The sequence below is a fragment of the Pan paniscus genome, chromosome 6 (assembly GCF_029289425.2).
Source record: "Pan paniscus chromosome 6, NHGRI_mPanPan1-v2.0_pri, whole genome shotgun sequence".
NCBI classification, from domain to species: domain Eukaryota; kingdom Metazoa; phylum Chordata; class Mammalia; order Primates; family Hominidae; genus Pan; species Pan paniscus.
Window position 1 is genome coordinate 184,998,731 of NC_073255.2, and position 19,885 is coordinate 185,018,615.

Genomic DNA, 19,885 nt, shown 5'->3' on the forward strand with positions numbered 1-19,885 from the left:
CTTGTAACATTTTTCTGGTTTTAGTATCAGGATAATGCTGGTCTCATAAAATGAATTGAGTAGTGTTTTCTCCTCCTATGTTTTAAGAAAGATGTGTAGGATTGGTCTAATATCATTAGGTAATGCTTGTTAGTAGTATTGTTCGAGTCTTTTAAATTTTTGTTGATTTTCTGTTCAATTGTTCTATCAGTTACTGACAGAACAGTGTTAAAATCTCCAACTATAATTGCAAATTGGTCTAATTCTCCTACCAGTTCTGGCCGTTTTTGCTTCATTTATTTTGTACTTAGGTTAGGTTTATACACATTACGAACATTATGTCTTCCTGATGAATTCACCCTTTTGTCATTATGAAATGTTCTTCATTTCTACTGACAACCTTGCCCTTTGTCTCATATTAATGTAGCTATTCCAGCTTATGATTATTGTTTGCATATCTTTTCCCACCCTTTTACTTTTGACCTGTATTTAAAGTTCATGTCTTGTAGACATCATATAGTAGGCATCTTTTTTATCCACTGTCTCTACTTTTTAATTGGAGTGTTTAGATCAGTTATATTTACTTCTGTTTTATCTAATCTGTATTATTTCATCCAGTATTTTTTTCTTTTTCCTTTTTTTTTTTTTTTTTTTCAGACAGAGTCCCCCCCTCTCACACAAGCTGGAGTGCAGTGGCATGATCTTGGCTCACTGCAGCCTCCGCCTCCCAGGTTCAAGCTATTCTCACGCCTCAGCCTCTTGGGTAGCTGGGATCACAGGAGCGTGCCACCATGCCTGGCTGATTTTTGTACTTTTAGTATAAAAGACCGGGTTTCACCATGTTGGCCAGGCTGGTCTTAAACTCCTGACCTCAAGTAATCCGCCCGCCTCAGCCTCCCGAAGTGCTGGGATTACAGGCGCGAGCCACTGCTCATTTCAGACATTGTGTGTTTCACCTCTACAAGTTTCACTTTGTCTCATTTCTTTCCCCCTCATTTTGATCATGTTTTCCTTTAAACCCCTGTGCAGGTTTCTAATAGCTATTGTACTATCCTTATCTGCTCATTCCATGCTCTGTCCTTTCTGGCTCTCCTTCTAATTGACTGATGTTTCTTCTGGTCAAGTGACATTTTCCTACATTTTTTTTCTCTGAATTATTTTTCTCTGCAGCTTGACGTTATTTAGACGTGTTTTTAGATGTGTTTTAAAGCTTTTTCAGGACAGAGCTAGAGTAGTCTTTATTCTAGGCCTATTTTAGCAAACACCTTTAGCATGACCATTCTGTCAACTGTATTAAATGCTCTGATTGTTCAATGAGGTCTCTTCAGTGTGGTTGTTGGAATATAAACATCTCCCAGCCCTCCGTGAGCTCTGGTTTTTTGCCTGGCCTGTGGACTTTTATTCTGTACATGCGCATGTTAGTATTATTCGGCCACAAATTCAGAGAGACTTATGTGCAGATTATTAGGGTTCTTTCTATACATAGCTCTCTCGCGCGCCTGCTCTATCTATCTATCTCCCCTCTCCATTCAGGGAAACCACTGTGCTTTCTTGTGCTGCCCCTCCCTACACTGCTGTCCAAAAATCGCTGCCAGCCAGAAAACTAGGAAAAATGTAGGATTCCTCCTTTTTGTTTCTGTTCTCAGACATCATGGTTCCGTTCTGCCTGTTTTCTAATGTCTGTAGACTGTCATTTCATAGACTGTGTCCAGTATTTTAGTTACTTTGGGCTGGAAGACAAGTTACTCCTGTTTTTCCTGTTACTCCTTCATGGACAAAAACAGAAATCTTACTTCATTTTTGTTATCTTTGTTGTTTTGGAGTTTGTGTTTTATATGGGAGAGGGCTGTGTCTGACGGAGCTGTAGTGACGTGGGGACAGTGTTGGAGGGACTCCCAAGCCCTGTCTAACCTCTCGTGCTTCTCCTTTCTCCGTCAGGCGTCATTGCTGTGGTGATTTTCACCATCCTGTGCACCCTGGTCTTCCTGATCCGGTACATGTTCCGCCACAAGGGCACCTACCATACCAACGAGGCAAAGGGGGCGGAGTCGGCAGAGAGCGCGGACGCCGCCATCATGAACAACGACCCCAACTTCACAGAGACCATTGATGAAAGCAAAAAGGAATGGCTCATTTGAGGGGTGGCTACTTGGCTATGGGATAGGGAGGAGAGAAAGGGACAAAAGCACCCTGCTTCATACTCTTGAGCACATCCTTAAAATATCAGCACAAGTTGGGGGAGGCAGGCAATGGAATATTCTTGAGACTGATCACAAAAAAAAAAAAAAACCTTTTTAATATTTCTTTATAGCTGAGTTTTCCCTTCTGTATCAAAACAAAATAATACAAAAAATGCTTTTAGAGTTTAAGCAATGGTTGAAATTTGTAGGTAATATCTGTCTTATTTTGTGTGTGTTTAGAGACCCGTGGTAACAGGGCAAGTTTTCTACGTTTTTAAGAGCCCTTAGAACGTGGGTATTTTTTTCTTGAGAAAAGCTAATGCACCTACATATGGCCCCCAACATTCTCTTCCTTTTGCTTCTAGTCAACCTTAATGGGCTGTTACAGTAACTAGTTCATGTTTATATACTATTTCCTTTGATGTCCTATAAGTTGGAAAAGAAGGGGGCAAAGAGAACCTATTATTTGCCAGTTTTTAAGCAGAGCTCAATCTATGCCAGCTCTCTGGCATCTGGGGTTCCTGACTGATACCAGCAGTTGAAGGAAGAGAGTGCATGGCACCTGGTGTGTAACGACACAATCAGCACAACTGGAGAGAGGCATTAAAGAACCAGGGAAGGTAGTTTATATTGGGGTTGTCGGTTTGATTTTTCATTGAATTCTACAAGCTAATATTGTTCCACGTATGTAGTCTTAGACCAATAGCTGTAACTATCAGCTGCAATACCATGGTGACCAGCTGTTACAACAGATTTTTTTCCTGTTTTATCTGAAACATATTGGATTTACATATGTATAAGCGCCTCAATGGGGAATTAGAGCCAGATGTTATGATTTGTTTGCTCTTTTTCTTTTATAGTTGTAGCAAAAATATGGATAATTTCTAGTGAATGCATAAATTAGGTTGCGCTTCTTATTTTGCTTTAAATCTCTGGTAGTTTTTCCACCCCTGTGACAGAATCCTAATAGACAGTGTCCTGTAAATGGACACAACACAATGAAGTCAAGTTATTATTGCTGTTACTCTGGATGATATGGAAAACACTGCCATATTTTAAATCAACTACTCCACGTGTTTTTCCATCCAATCACACTGCTGTGATTCAGGGATCTTCTAAGACGGACACATTTGAACCTCAAGTTCGTCACAAACCTGGTACCTGTTGCTTCCCAGAGGATGGACAAGTGTAATCACACCTCTTAGTTTAATCTGAAATCTTGACCCAGTTATTTAACAAATAAATACCTCATTGATTATATTTAAAAGTAATACACTTCCTGTAAACAAATGGGGACAATGCATCCAAAAAATCTTTTTAAACAGATTACACAAAAATTATTTCCAGAAAGGCTACCATTTATGATCATTATATTTCAAGCCTCTTATACTTAATAAGCACTTTCTAAAAAATCTTGACATCCCACCATTAAATCTTGACATCCCACCATTCTGAGGAATTCAATATGATCACTTTTTCCTTCTTTGCCTGGGAGAGGTTAAGAGGAGGTTTCGAAGGTATAGATGCTATTGTTCTGATGGCCCGGCTGAATAAAATGGAAGTTCTAGTGTGTTAGAATTATGCATTCTTTTTCAAGATTCTCAGTGTGCCTAACTTATTGGAGCACATCAGTTTCTTGGGTAATGGAAAACATTACCTAGAGTTGCCAGTGGCACATTACACCAGTACACAGCACATTCCAAAGGAGACATTGGACCAGTTAATTCCCATGCAAGTCAAGGTAACAGAACAAAAGGGAATCCTGATGCCCTTTTACCATTGCTGGTTGAGCTCAGGCACTGTCATGGACACCCTTAATTTTAAAAGGTTTTAATCATTCTTCTATAAAATACATTTAAAATGGAAAAATACTTAATATCACTAAATATCAGAACAATGTAACATTTACAAATGACATATTGAAAGCAAAGGCTGTTTTATTTAGCCAAGATGATTACCATTAGGAGTTATTTTATGTATTGTTGAAAGCAAATTTTAAACATGATGTTTTAGAAGTGTTTCTGATTTTTAAACCTGGTTTACAGGTTAAACCTGGTTTACAGGTATTACTTCTGCACTTACCAAATAATGCCAGATGGAAATTTATTATTTCTTGCAATTCCCATGATAGCTCTGTTCTTTATGCATTGTCTCAACACTTTCCCTTTTTTCCCAGAATGAGTAGAGAATTAAAGCCACCCAAAACAGCTTCTGCTACTAAAATGTTCTCATCCTTTCTCCTCCCTCTCCTTTTCCTGCCACAAAAGGTGAAAAACAAGATCCAATCCTCTCACCAAAATTTCAAACCTAGGACACTGGAATGACTGCAGGGATCAGTGGTTCTCCCATATCACCATCAATTAAGACATATAGGACACTGTCTTCCTTCAAGAGGGTTACAATGTGGCCATCAGACAGGAAACCAAAAGGTGGATAAAGTATTAAGTAACTAAGTGCCAAATAAATGCTGGAAATCTTGACCTCTCCTTGGGATTATGGGTGTAACAAAAATCCCTACATCTGTTTATGAAGGCCATATCCAGTACATTTTAAATGGTAAATCTATTTATGTGAAGAAAAAGAATTAAGTCTTTCTTCCAACTCTCTCCTTGGATAGCCTAGCACAGTGCAGCCTCCATAACCATGACATTCCCGCCCAAGCTCTCAGTGCCTAATCCTGCTTTGTCATTCACATCTCACAAAATCTTGACATCTTACATTCCAATACATTATCAAGCAAGCACAAGTATGCTGGTAGTAGCCTCTTTAAATAATATGTATAGACAACAACAACGACAAAAAATAGACTGTTTTAAAGTTTCAGGGAAAGTTGGTGGCTGATTTAAAGTTGTGCAGGAAACATCTTCTGTGTATGAAGCAAATATCGATGTTTTGAAAAGCTAGGAGATGACTTTGAATGAATGCAAGGTTAGTGAGATCCTAAGCTCTCAAAATAGCATATTCCCTAGAGCTCAAGAAAGCTGGTCCAGGAGGTTGAAAAAGCTATTTTGTTGTTAAATTATTTTCTGACCCTTCTTAATATTTAAAAATGTATTTCCCCTTGTGGCTTTCAACCACCTGCTCAAAAAAAGAGACTTGTTACATGGAAGTTTTCATTAAAGAGCTGAAAACAAGAATTTAGAGAGCCTTTCCTAGAAAATGTCCTACTGCCCTGCATTTGACAAACAAGCATCCTTTACTAACAAGAGCAGGAATTCAGAGGCACAAGAAAAAGCATTGGCATGAGCCAAAGAGTCTATCTTAATGTTACTTTTGAACATCTGCTGAGCAGCCACCATATGCAGGCTGAGAGCTGGGCACAGGCAAAGCCATTGGAAGCACTTCAGGAACAAGCACACAGCTGTGGGACTTGAATATGCAAGTGTTCAGGTTGTGTCAAGAAGCTTTTCTTTCCTTCTATGATGGAATCTGTTATTTTCTATCCTACTTTCTTCTCTCTTCCTCTCCCCGCCACACTACATCCTGCTCTTATGCAGTGAACGTTTTAATGGCCCATTTATGTCTCATGCCTCCAAACAACACTGAATTTGAAACCCCCCATTTTTTCTTTTCACCACCCTGTTGAGCAATTTTCCCAAAAAAAGGGCAGCAATTATTAAATTGAATTCAAGTAAGCCAGCCAAAGATAGGTCCTAAATTGCTAGTCCCAGTAGAACCACCTGATCCTAAACCAGTGCGAAACAAACAGTAACAATGTCCCCAGCTGACTTCAGCTAAGAACCAATGTCTCCTACCCCCCAGCTTTTTTTTGTTGTTTTTTGTTTTGTTTTGAGACAGAGTCTTGCTCTGTCCCCCAGGCTGGAGTGCACTGGCGCAATCTCGGGCTCACTGCAACCTCCTCCTCCTCCCACATTGAGGCGATTCTCCTGCCTCAGCCTCCCAAGTAGCTGGGATTACAGGCACCCGCCATCACACCCAGCTAATTTTTTTTTTTTTTTGTATTATTAGTAGAAGCCAGGTTTCACCGTGTTGGCCAGGGTGGTCTCGAACTCCTGACCTCAAGTGATCCATCCACCTCGGCCTTGCAAATTGCTGGGATTACAGGTGTGAGCCACCGTGCCGAGCCAGCCCCATTTTTTAAATGATGTTTTGGTTAAGAGTGGACCATGAGAATTAGCTGACAGCATCCCCTTTCTCTCTCCCTGCCTTGGTGGGACCCTCCCTGTGTGACCTTGGTCAAGTCCTCAAACTTTCGTCCCGTATTTAAGATGGAGCTGTTTTACCTACTTCATAAGACAGTTGCGAGGTGCCATTGATTCTTGACTGCAAAATACCTTGAAACCCTTATATAAAGACTGAAGTCAACGGAGCCTAGTGGAAGACTTACTTTGTGGCTTGTGGTTGAAAGTCATATCAAAAGACAAATGTGGCCACGTTCAGGAATTGGAGACTTACTGGCATGGCTCTACAGCTGCTCAGTTATTAATCATGCAGACTAACCTGTCAACACTGGGAGATGCAACATAGCAAAAGGACGGAGAAATTAGAATTTTTTGTGCAGAAAGCCCTAAATTCCCACCTGAATGTAACTTACAGCTCCCTTACCTACTCTTACACATGCCCTCAAACATGCTAGATTGGCTTATACATAGGCCAACACAAAATACAAACGTGACGTGTTCATGTAGCCTAGTGGCTCTATGCCTATTCTCCATGTACCCTGCATGGTAGTGCTGGAAACTTTAAAGTACATTTCTTTCACAGCAGTATTTTTTCATAAGTGGCATATAAATCTCATTCAATGAAATGGGGAAATCACGTTGAGAAGTTGGTTTATCATCTCCCATTGAGCAAAGACTGGCAGGAGATAATAAAAATAAATATGGGCACACATGTATTAATATACAGCACGCATTTACAAGTTTATTTTCCAGATAAAATTGTGCTATAAGAACAGCTCTACCAAGACAGTCTGCACCATTTCCAAGTCTCAGTTAATTTACAGCAACTGCTGCTTTCGGAGATGGCTGTGAAAATATGGAAGTTCCTCTCAAGTAGGCCAAGAAACAGTTCTAGATTTTACTAAGTTTTATTTTGTCAGGTTTTTTAAATTTTTTCAGTGAGCATGGTGACTGCAGAGGTTAGCGCTGTGAAAAGCTGGGCTAAATATTCTTTCTGTAAAGTCAAATAGGATTCCATCCCTGTGAAATAACACAAAATTTCACTCTCTAAAAGCAACAGCATGTAAACTAGAATGAAAGAAGGAAATTATGTACGTATGCCTAATATTCTTTGTGAATGTCTTTCATTTAACTAAAATTATATTAGAAACCAGATTGATAAATAAAAAATTCAAAATAGTTTTAATTATCCTAAAAGCGATTCTTCGTGTTTTGTACCACTTGTCTCTCTTAAGAGCAATTTTCAACCTTCAGCAAAAATTAAGTTCCAAGCACTGAAATATAAGCCTACTGAGAATATCGTCTTTCCACAAGCTGTGGAGATATAGTCACTCCTAAAAGGTCTGATTTGGGTATGTCCATGGTTAACCTCCTACCACAAATACCTCCCCGTTAAAAGAGGAGTTTTTCTTAAAGTGGCTTAGTAGACATTGACTTTGGTTAGTTTACACCCATCTTGATAAAATGTGGTTCGAGTTCAGTTATCTCCAGAATATATTCTGATCCTTATTTGGAATGAAGGAGTAACACTGGATAGTGGGCACATGGATCCAAGCCAGGGAACTAGACAGCAAGGACTCGGCATGCATCGGAGGTGCAAAGCTTCCTAAATGCACTCCGTGTGCTTTTAGAGCTAAGTTATTACTCTCACTTGCTAGTTGTTCTGCAGTGAGCAGCTCTATGCAAACCACCCCTGCAAAGCCAAGGAAGCTGAGAGGCTAAAGAAAGAGGCTGAGAATTCCAATTCCTCAGAAAGAAACATTTCATAGGGAATTATAAACAGAGGCCATGTCTCAGGCAGCCACTACTAGACAGATGATGAATGCCTGCACTGTTACCCCCCATGCCCCCCACACCCTGGACCCAGGGCTTATCCACCATAGGGAAAGGGTCTACAGACTTTAAGAAGGGATGTGTAAGACAATTGCTTAAGGGTAGGGTTTACAGTAAGTATGTAACATCAGAGTTGTTTTGACCTAAGGGTGGGATTTATAGTTAAGTACATGCCTTTACATAAGGAATCACAGAGAAAATAAAAACCTTAGAGGCATTCCTGGAGGAACTGGAGTTAATCAGAACTCAACATAGCAGATTCACATTCAAGATGAAGTTGCTTTAGCCTCCACACTGGTCTTCAATGACCATGACTATTGGGAAGCCATTTCCTTTTAATCAATTCTCAGTGAGGCATCTAAACGTATACCAAATAAATGCGAATTCCAGTTAAAAGCCCAAGTCCTCTGTTCTTCAGCAATCCCCAAGGCCAATCAATAGCAATTGCACTGCAGTATGTTCAGAAAGCATCAAGCATCAAAAAGATTGGTCATGAATGCTTCGCGAATGTGATCCAACAGGTACAGAGAGAATGTCATAAAGTCCCTTGAGAAAAGAAAATCTGCACCATAAAAGTTCTTAACAAATTTTTAAAAAAAGAGTCAGCAAGTTGAGGGTTTAACATCGCCAACAAAAGGTTTTGGCCAAAATATGCTGACTTCCTTTCTCTGTCCCAGCAACAATAAACTCTGTATACATACATATGTTCCAGGACGATAGCAACTTTCTTTTGTACAAATAAAGGCCCTTCATATCCATGGGTTCCACATGCAGATTCAACTGACCTCAGATCAAAAATAGTCAAAAAAGTTGAAATTAACAATGCAAAAAAATACAAATTAAAAGAGTACAAGTGATTCTCAATTTATGATGGAATTGGTTACATGCTGATAAACACATCATAAATTGAAAATATTGTAAGCAGAAGTGTGTTTTCCACTTAAGATATTTTTTATTTACCCTGGGTTTATCTGGGTCATAGCCCCATCCAAGTCAAGAAATATACTGAATGTGTATCACTTTTACATCATCATAAAATCAAGAAACCATAAGCCAAACCATCATAAATCAGGGACCTTCTGTATAACTACTATATACATAGCATTTACATTGTATCAGGTATTATAAGTAATCTAGAGATTATTTAAATTATATGGGAGGATGTATCTAGGTTATATGCAAATATGTACCATTTTATATAAGGGACGTGAGCATCCATGGATTTTGGTATCTGCAGGGAGTCCTGGAACCAATTCCCCATGGATACTGAAGGACAATTGTATTTGTTTAATTAATGGGTGCGGGGGAGCAGAGAAGGGTAGGAGAGGAGGTTATAGGAAACTTATGGTCTTTGCAACTGGCAGACCAAGAGACTGCCTCTGGTGCCTATGCCACCAGGGCCCTGGGTTTCAAGCAGGAAGTTGTACTGAAGAAAATATGTCTAGTTTTACACTTTGCCAGTTACGACATGGCATAACAGACAACAAAGTATAGAAAAGATGAAATAACTGTGCTATTTTTCAAGAAGGGGTTCATGTCCTCCCAAATTAACTCAGGTACAAAAGCTAACTCTTTAAAGAAAGTATTATGTGAGTAACCATTAGCATGTGTTTACCTTTTTTTGGTCACTTTGAAAACCATGAGCTGAATAATCCCTGCATCTGAAGATTTTGTTCTACCAGCAACTCCCTCTTGTTCAAACACACCCAACATGCTACAAAGGACCACTGCTCAAAGCAGTTTTGCCACAAAAAAATGCAAGTTTTCTTTTCTCATCATGTTTTCATGATCTTTCCATTCATCTTACTTCATCTTCTGGATAGATGGTAAGTAAATAAGTCTCTGGGGACAGGAACTAAACTCTATGCCAAGTCTTCACCAAAAGAAAATAACAAATAGCTTATCTTTTTCAGTTCTCTGACCTAACATGAGAAAGTCATTTCTTTTAAAAATATAAATGTAAAATTATAAGATTTAAACTAAAACCTGACAGGTGAAACTCAGAGATGAACTTATTTTGTATTCACAAATTGAAATTTGGAAGATAAAATTCTTAAGTCTAGGAAGGCTAAAATGGGATACAGGGACAACCTTTTAAGTCATGAAAGATGTAGAGAGGGAAAGTGCAAGCTTGCTCCCTAAGACCTCAGGGCAAGGAGCAACCTTTGAAGCCAGAAAGAAGGCACATTTAGGACAAATAAAGGAAAAAAACACTCCAAAGAGCACCTAGTATGATTTGTTGCAGGTTAAAAAAAATTAAATACAGACTTTTTATATATAAATATATATATATATATAAGCATGCATATATCTTCCCAAAATGACTGAGATTATTTCAATAATTACCCTAACATATGGATTTCAAAGGGGGATCAAGACTATGGAATTCATTTCATAAATATTTATGGAGTATCCCCTACGTGCTTGGCACCATTCAAGACTCTAGGAATTGACTAGAAAACAAGACAGGCGCATCCCTTCCAGTTAAAATTCCAGTTAACAGGAACAGAAAACCAAATACCACAGTTTCACTTCTAAGTAGGAGCTAAATGATGAGAACATATGGACACACAGAGGGGAACAACACACACTGGGTACCTTTAGAGGGTGGAGGGTGGGAGGAGGGAGAGGATCAGGAAAAATAACTAATGGGTACTAGGCTTAATACCTGGGTGATGAAATAATCTGTACAACAAACCTCCATGACACAAGTTTATCCATGTAACAAACCTGCACGTGTACCCCTGAACTTAAAATATAAGTCAAAAGGATTTGCTGGCAAGATGACCGAATAGGCACAGCTCCAGTCGGCAGCTCCCAGTGAGATCAAAGCAGAAGACGGGTGATTTTTGCATTTCCAACTGCAATTCCAACTGAGGTACCCGGTTCATCTCATTGGGACTGGTTGGACACTGAGTGCAGCCCACAGAGGGTGAGCCAGAGCAGGGTGTGGCATCGCCTCACCCGGGAAGCACAAGGGGTGGGGGATCTCCCTCCCCCAGCCAAGGGAAGCCATAAGAGGCTATACTGGGAGGAATGGTGCACTCTGGCCCAGATACTGTGCTTTTCCCACGATCTTCACAACTGGCAGACCAGGAGATTCCCTCTGGTTCCTAAGCCACCAGGGCCCTGGGTTTCAAGCACCAAACTGGGCAGCCATTTGGGCAGACACCAAGCTAGTTGCAGTTTTTTGTTTGTTTGTTTTGTTTTTCATACCCCAGTGGCACCTGGAACACCAGTGAGACAGAACCATTAACTCCGCCGGAAATGGGGCTAAAGACAAGGAGCCAAGTAGTCTGGCTCAGCAGGTCCCACCCCCGTGGAACCCAGCAAGCTAAGGTCCACTGGCTTGAAATTCTCGCTGCTAACACATCAGTCTGAGGTTGACCTGGGACGCTCAAGCTTGGTGGTGGGAGGGGCGTCCGCCATTGCTGAAGCTTGAGTAGGCAGTTTTACCCTCACAGTGTAAAAAAAGTCACCGGAAAGTTTGAACTGGGTGCAGCCCACTGTGGCTCAGCAAGTCTGTTGCAGCCAGACTGCCTCTCTAATTCCTTCTCTCTGGGCAGGGCATCTCTGAAAAAAAGGCAGCAGCCCCAGTCAGGGACTTACAGATAAAACCCCCATCTCCCTGGAACAGAGCATCCAGGGGAAAGGGCAGCTGTGGGCACAGCTTCAGCAGACTTAAATGTCCCTGACTGACAGCTCTAAAGAGAGCAGTGGATCTCCCAGCACAGTGTTCAAGCTCTGCTAAGGGACAGGCTGCCTCCTCAAGTGGGTCCCTGACACTTAGGTATCCTGACTGGGAGACACCTCCCAGTAGGGGCCGACAGACACTTCATACAGGAGTGCTCTGGCTGGCATCTGGAGGATGCCCCTCTGGGACAAAGCTTCCAGAGGAAGGAACAGGCAGCAGTCTTTGCTGTTCTGCAGCCTCCACTGGTGATACCCAGGCAAACAGGGTCTGGAGTGGACCTCCAGCAAACTGCAGCAGACCTGCAGTAGAGAGGCCTGACTGCTAGAAAGAAAACTAACAAACAGAAGGAATAGTATCAACATCAACAAAAAGGATGTCTACTCAAGAGACCCCATCTGAAGGTCACCAACATCAAAGACGAAAGGTAGATAAATCTTCGAAGATGGGGAGAAACCAGCATAAAAAGGCTGAAAATTCAAAAAACAAGAACGCCTCTTCTCCAAAGGATCACAGCTCCTCGCCAGCAAAGGAAAAAAAGTGGACGGAGAATAAAGTTGACGAATTGACAGAAGTAGGCTTCAGAAGGTGGGCAACAACAAATTCCTCCGAGCTAAAGGAGCATGTTCTAACCCAATGCAAGGAAGCTAAGAACCTTGAACAAAGGTTAGACGAATTGCTAACTAGAATAACCAGTTTAGAGAAGAACCTAAATGACCTGATGGAGCTGAAAAACACAAGAGCTTCGTGAAGCATACACAAGTATCAATAGCCAAATCGATCAAGCAAAAGAAAGATTATCAGAGATTGAAGGTCAACTCAATAAAATTAAGCGAGAAGACAAGATGAGAGAAAAAAGAGTGAAAAGAAATGAACAAAGCCTCCAAGAAATATGGTACTATGTGAAAAGACCAAACCTACTGAGAGATGACAGCGTGCTGGCAGTCCTCACAGCCCTCGCTCACTCTCAGCACCTCCTCTGCCTGGGCTCCCACTTTGGCGGCACTTGAGGAGCCCTTCAGCCCACCACTGCACTGTGGGAGCCCCTTTCTGGACTGGCCAAAGCCGGAGCCGGCTCCCTCAGCTTGCAGGGAGGTGTGGAGGGAGAGGTGCGAGCGGGAACCGGGGCTGCGCACGGCACTTGCAGACCAGCTGGAGTTCCAGGTGGGCATGGGCTTGGCGGCCCCACCCTCGGAGCAGCCAGCCGGCCCTGCCGGCCCCAGGCAATGAGGGGCTTAGCACCCGGGCCAGCAGCTGCAGAGGGTATACTGGGTCCCCCAGCAGAGCCGGCCCACCAGCGCTGCGCTCGATTTCTCACTGGGCCTTAGCTGCCTTCCCGTGGAACAGGGCTCAGGACCTGCAGCCCGCCATGCCTGAGCCTCCCACCCCCTCCGTGGGCTCCTGTGCAGCCCAAGCCTCCCCAACGAGCGCTGCCCCCTGCTCTACGGCGCCCAGTCCCATCGACCACCCAAGGGCTGAGGAGTGCAGGCACATGGCGCAGGACTGGCAGGCAGCTCCACCTGCAGCCCCAGTGCGGGATCCACTGGGTGAAGCCAGCTGGGCTCCTGAGTCTGGTGGGGACCTGGAGAACCTTTATGTCTAGCTCAGGGATTGTAAATCCACCAATTGCACTCTGTATCTAGCTCAAGGTTTAAACACACCAATCAGCACCCTGTGTCTAGCTCAGGGTTTGCGAATATACCAATCGACACTCTGTATCTAGCTACTCTGGTGGGGCCTTGGAGAGCCTTTGTGTGGACACTCTGTATCTAGCTAATCTGGTGGGGTTGTGGAGAACCTTTGTGTCTAGCTCAGGGATTGTAAATGCACCAATCAGCGCCCTGTCAAAACAGACCACTGGGCTCTACCAATCAGCAGGATGTGGGTGGGGCCAGATAAGAGAATAAAAGCAGGCTGCCCGAGCCAGCAGTGGCAACCCGCTTGGGTCCCCTTCCACACCGTGGAAGCTTTGTTCTTTCGCTCTTTGCAATAAATCTTGCTACTGCTCACTCTTTGGGTCCACACTGCCTTTATGAGCTGTAACACTCACTGCGAAGGTCTGCAGCTTCACTCCTGAAGCCAGTGAGACCACGAGCCCACCGGGAGGAATGAACAACTCCAGACGCACCGCCTTAAGAGCTGTAACACTCACCGCGAAGGTCTGCAGCTTCACTCCTGAGCCAGCGAGACCACGAACCCACCAGAAGGAAGAAACTCCGAACACATCCGAACATCAGAGGGAACAAACTCCAGATGCACCATCTTAAGAGCTGTAACACTCACCATGAGGGTCCGCGGCTTCATTCTTGAAGTCAGTGAGACCAAGAACCCACCAATTCTGGACACACTACGTTTGATTGGTGTACCTGAAAGTGACAGGGAGAATGGAACCAAGTTGGAAAACACTCTTCAGGATATTATCCAGGAGAACTTCCCCAACCAAGCAAGACAGGCCAACATTCAAATTCAGGAAATACAGAGACCACCACAAAGATACTCCTGGAAGAAGAGCAACCCCAAGACACATATCAGTTTCACCAAAGTTGAAATGAAGGAAAAAATGTTAATGGCAGCTACAGAGAAAGGTTAGGTTACCCACAAAGGGAAGACCATCAGACTAACAGCGGATCTCTCAGCAGAAACCCTACAGGCCAGAAGAGAGTGGGGGCCAATATTCAACATTCTTAAAGAAAAGAATTTTCAACCCAGAATTTCATATCCAGCCAAACTAAGCTTCGTAAGCAAAGGAAAAATAAAATCCTTTACAGACAAGCAAATGCTGAGAGATTTTGTCACCACCAGGCCTGCCTTACAAGAGCTCCTGAAGGAAGCACTAAACATGGAAATGAAAACTAGTACCAGCCACTGCAAAAACATACCAAATTGTAAAGACCATCTATGCAATGAAGAAACTGCATCAACTAATGGGCAAAATAACCAGCTAGCATCATAATGACAGGATCAAATTCACACATAACAATATTAACCTTAAATGTAAATGGGCTAAATGCCCCATATAAAAGACACAGACTGGCAAATAGGATAAAGAGTCAAGACCATCCTGGGCCAGGTGCAGTGGCTCATGCCTGTAATCCCAGCACTTTGGGAGGTCAGGGAGGGTGGATCACAAGGTCAGGAGATCAAGACCATTCTGGCTAACATGGTGAAACCCCGTCTTTACTAAAAAATACAAAAAAAAAAAAAAATAGCCAGGCGTGGTGGCAGGTGCCTGTAATCCCAGCTACTCAGGAGGCTGAAGCAGGAGAATGGCATAAACCCGGGAGGCAGAGCTTGCAGTGAGCCGAGATCATGCCACTGCACTCCAACCTGGGTGACAGAGCGAAATTCCATCTCAAAAAAAAAAAAAAAAAAAAAAGACCCATCAGTGTGCTGTATTCAGGAGACCCATCTCATGCAAAGAAAAACATAGGCTCAAAATAATAGAGGAATATTTACCAAGCAAATGGAAAGCAAAAAAGCAGGATTTGCAATCCTAGTCTCTGATTAAACAGACTTTAAACCAACAAAGATCAAAAGAGACGAAGAAGGGCATTACACATAACGGTAATGGGATCAATGAAACAAGAAGAACTATCCTAAATATATATGCACCCAATAAAGGAGCACGCAGATTCATAAAGCAAGTTCTTAGAGGCCTACAAAAACACTTAGACTCACACACAGTAATATTGGGAGACTTTAACACCCCACTGTCAATATTAGATCAACGAGACAGAAAATTAATAAGGATATCCAGGACTTGAACCCAGCTCTGGACCAAGCAGACCTAATAGACATCTACAGAACTCTCCACTCCAAATCAACAGAATACACATTCTTCTCAGCACCACGTCGCACTTATTCTAAAATTGACCACATAATTGGAAGTAAAACACTCCTCAGCAAACGCAAAGGAATGGAACTCATAACAAACAGTCTTTCAGACCAAAGCGCAATCAAATGAGAACTCAGGATTAAGAAACTGACTCAAAACCACACAATGACATGGAAACTGAACAACCTGCTCCTGAATGACTACTGGGTAAATAACGAAATGAAGGCAGAAATAAAGATGTTCTTTGAAACCAATGAGAACAAAGACACAATGTACCAGAATCTCTGGGACACATTTAAAGCAGTGTGTAGAGGGAAATGTATAGCACTAAATGGTCACAAGAGAAAGCAGGAAAGATCTAAAATCGACACCCTAACATCACAATTAAAAGAACTAGGGAAAGCCAGGCACGGTGACTCACACCTGTAATCCCAGCACTTTGGGAGGCCAAAGTGGGTAGATTGCCTGAGGTCAGGAGTTCAAGACCAGCCTGGCCAACATGGTGAAACCCCGTCTCTACTAAAAATACAAAAATTAGCCGGGCGTGGTGGCACACACCTGTAATCCCAGCTACTCAGGAGTCTGAAAAAGGAGAATTGCTTGAGCCTGGGAGGCAGAGGTTGCAGTGAGCCAAGATTGTGCCACTGCACTCCAGCCTGGCCAACAGAGCAAGACTCTGTCTCAAAAAAGAAAAAAAAAAAAAAAAAAGAAAAACTAGAGAAGCAAGAGCAAACAAATTCAGAAGCTAGCAGAAGACAACAAATAACTAAGGTCAGAGCACAATTGAAGGAGATAGAGACACGAAAAATCCTTCAAAAAATATGAATCCAGGAGCTGGTTTTTTGAAAAGATCAACAAAATAGACCGCTAGCCAGACTAATAAAGAAGAAAAGAGAGGCCAGGCGAGGTGGCTCACGCCTGTAATCCCAGCACTTTGGGAGGCTGAGGTGGGCAGATCACGAGGTCAGGAGATCGAGACCATCCTGGCTAACACGGTGAAATCCCGTCTCTACTAAAAATACAAAAAATTAGCCAGGCGTGGTGGCAGGCACCTGTAGTCCCAGCTACTCGGGAGGCTGAGGCAGGAAAATGGTGTGAACCCAAGAGGTGGAGCTTGCAGTGAGCCGAGATCATGCCACTGCACTCCAGCCTGAGCAATAGAGCAAGACTCCGTCTCCAAAAAAAAAAAAAAAAAATTACAGAAAAAATGCCATAAAAAAGTGGGCAAAGGATATGAACAGACACTTCTCAAAAGAAGACATTTATGCAGCCAACAGACATATGAGAAAAGCTCATCATCACTGGTCATCAAAGAAATGTAAATAAAAACCATGATGGGATACCATCTCACGCCAGTTAGAATGGTGATCATTAAAAAGTCAGGAAACCACAGATGCTGGAGAGGATGTGGAGAAACAGGAAGACTCTTACACTGTTGGTGGGAGTGTAAATTAGTTCAACCATTGTGGAAGACAGTGTGGTGATTCCTCAAGGATCTAGAACTGGAAATACCATTTGACCCAGCAACCCCATTACTGGGTATATACCTAAAGGATTATAAATCATTCTACTATAAAGACACAGGCACACATATGTTTATTGCAGCACTGTTCACAATAGCAAAGACTTGGAATCAACCCAAATGCCCATCAGTGACAGACTGGATAAAGAAAATGTGGCACATATACAACATGGAATACTATGCAGCCATAAAAAAGATGAGTTCGTGTTCTTTGCAGGGACATGGACAAAGCTGGAAACCATCATTCTCAGCAAACTAGCTCAGGAACAGAAAACCAAACACCATATGTTCTCACTCGTAAGTGGGAGTTAAACAATGAGAACACATGGACACGGGGGTGGGGGGCATCACACACCAGGGCCTGTCAGGGTTGGGAGCTGGGGGAGGGATAGCATTAGAAGAAATACCTAATGTAGATGACTGGTTGATGGCTGCAGCAAACCACCATGGCACGTGTATACCTATGTAACAAACCTGCACGTTCTGCACATGTACCCCAGAACTTAATGTATAACTATATATATATGTTAAAAAATAAAATAAAATTCCAGTTAAAAGCCCAGCTCCTCTGTTCTTCAGCAATCCCCAAGGCCAATCAAAAGGCAGTGTAGGCTGGGCGCGGTGGCTCACGCCTGTAATCCCAGCACTTTGGGAGCCTGAGGTGGATGGATCACTTGATGTAAAGAGCTTGAGAACAGCCTGGACAACCTGGTGAAACCCCGTCTCTACCAAAAACAAACAAACAAACAAACAAAAAATTAGTCGGGCATGGTTGTGGGCTCCTGTAATCCCAGGTACTCTGCTACTCTGGAGGCTGGGGCACGACAATCACTTGAACCAGGGAGGCGGAGGTTGCAGTGAGCCAAGATCGCGCTACTGCACTCCAGCCTGGGCGACAGAGTGAGAGACTCTGTCTCAAGAAAACAAAAAGGTTGGAGGGCAGTGTAGGAGCTGATTAAAATCAGCTTGGTTGAGGGGCACGAGTGAGGGAAATCCATCCAGACTCCAAACCACAGGATCCCTGCTCTGCAGCAGGTCTCCCTCCTGCCTTGAACTCACCAGGAACTGCACCTGTCCTCCTAAGGGGTCATGGCTAACACCTCCAGGGGAAAATGAGCTCACAGAGGGAAAAGGAAACACCAGGCATTTGGGAAAGATAACTGCTAGAAATGAAACATATTGAGCAGCCAGTATTTGAACTGGCGTTATGGGGACAGATGCAAAAATCTAAACGAGTTTAAAAATATCCTCCCAGAAGAAAAAATATTCAACAAAGCAAGAAACAGCAGTTGTAAAGAACAATCAGATAAAACACTAAAAACTATAGCTGAAAGAAAGAAACTCAAAAGATACAAAATGTGCACAGCTGAATAATTATTGTACAGTCTATGATAAGTGTTGGTGGAGAATGTGGGGATAGTGAACTCCCTGTTGCTCTTTGGGAGGGAAAGTAAATGGGGTATAACCATTGAGGAAACTCATGTGGCAGTGGTAAGTAGAATTTTATAGAGAGAGACACATATGCACACATAAACACACCCACATACACACACACACACATGCATACATATGTTGCAACTTAATGAACCCACTGCTGGGTAAAAGTCATGTTCGAGGCTGCTCACCTTGGTGGTGAGTGTAGCAGTGATTTGAATGTAAGTACAGCATCACAGTTTTTTTTGTTGTTGTTTTGTTTTGTTTTGAGACAGAGTCTCGCTCTGTCACCCAGGCTGGAGTGCAGTGGTGCAATCTCGGCTCACTGCAACCTCCACCTCCCGGGTTCAAGCCATCCTCCTGCCTCAGCCTCCCAAGTAGCTGGGATTACAGGCAACCGCCACCACGCCCAGCTAATTTTTGTATTTTTAATAGAGACGGGGTTTCACCATATTGGTTAGGCTGGTCTTGAACTCCTGAACTCGGGTGATCCACCCGCCTCGGCCTCCCAAAGTGACGGAGTTACAGGCATGAGCCACCACATCTAGCCAGCATCATAGTTTTTGAAACTCTGCACTACCACTTACTAGCTTCTTGATCTTTTTTGGCTTTATTTTTTCTGTAAAATGGGGATAATGATGGAACTTACCACATCGGGTTATTGTAAAGATTAAATTAGTCAATACCTATAAAGTGCTTAGAACAGTGCCTGACATAGTAAGCGCTCCATAAATTATAGCTTTAAAACAATCTTTTTTAATGAACAGAAACCCAACCCTAGGGTAATTCCCCAGAGAAATTCCTGAAAAGGTCCATAAGGGGAAAGGTATGAGACACACATAGGACTGTCAGTGATAACCGGGAGTTGTAGACACCCAAGGTTTATGTAAAATAAGGTAGACACGTGCTATGCAAAATCATACAGCGGTCAGAAGCCATTATAATAAAGTAGATACATACACAGCAATATTAATTCTTCTATCTTAAAAATACAGTACAAAGTGAATAAACCAAGAAACAAAAAGTCATAAAATAATGTAAATTATTAAAAGTTTAAAACATACACAGAACTATAGATACCTGAAAAATTTAGGATATGTATATGTATTCTTCTGAAATATGTTATATATAAAATAAAATATAGTCATTATCTAGAGGTGAGAAGGAATGGGAGTGGGGTTGAGATATAAATAAAATAAAGCAAGAGAGACCTTGCATAGCCTATTGATAAAATGCCATATTCTGAAGAGTATCATCAACTCAACTCCT

At 42.4% G+C, this 19,885-nt stretch overlaps 1 protein-coding gene and 1 long non-coding RNA gene across 2 annotated transcripts in view; one reads left to right on the top strand and one right to left on the bottom strand.

The window, feature by feature from the left end:
- Positions 1 to 7,498, top strand: part of CNTNAP2 (contactin associated protein 2) — a 2,297,635-nt gene extending 2,290,137 nt beyond the window's left edge. Inside the window, exon 24 of the mRNA XM_003820514.5 lies at positions 1,918 to 7,498. Coding sequence (XP_003820562.5) covers positions 1,918 to 2,117 — 200 coding nt within the window. The 3' untranslated portion in view covers positions 2,118 to 7,498. The remainder of the gene's footprint in view (positions 1 to 1,917) is intronic.
- The window catches only part of LOC130541679 (uncharacterized), a 114,525-nt gene extending 96,244 nt beyond the window's left edge, over positions 1 to 18,281 (bottom strand). Inside the window, exon 1 of the long non-coding RNA XR_008955760.2 lies at positions 14,109 to 18,281. This is a non-coding gene — a long non-coding RNA (uncharacterized LOC130541679). The remainder of the gene's footprint in view (positions 1 to 14,108) is intronic.
- Between the last annotated feature and the right edge of the window lie 1,604 nt (positions 18,282 to 19,885).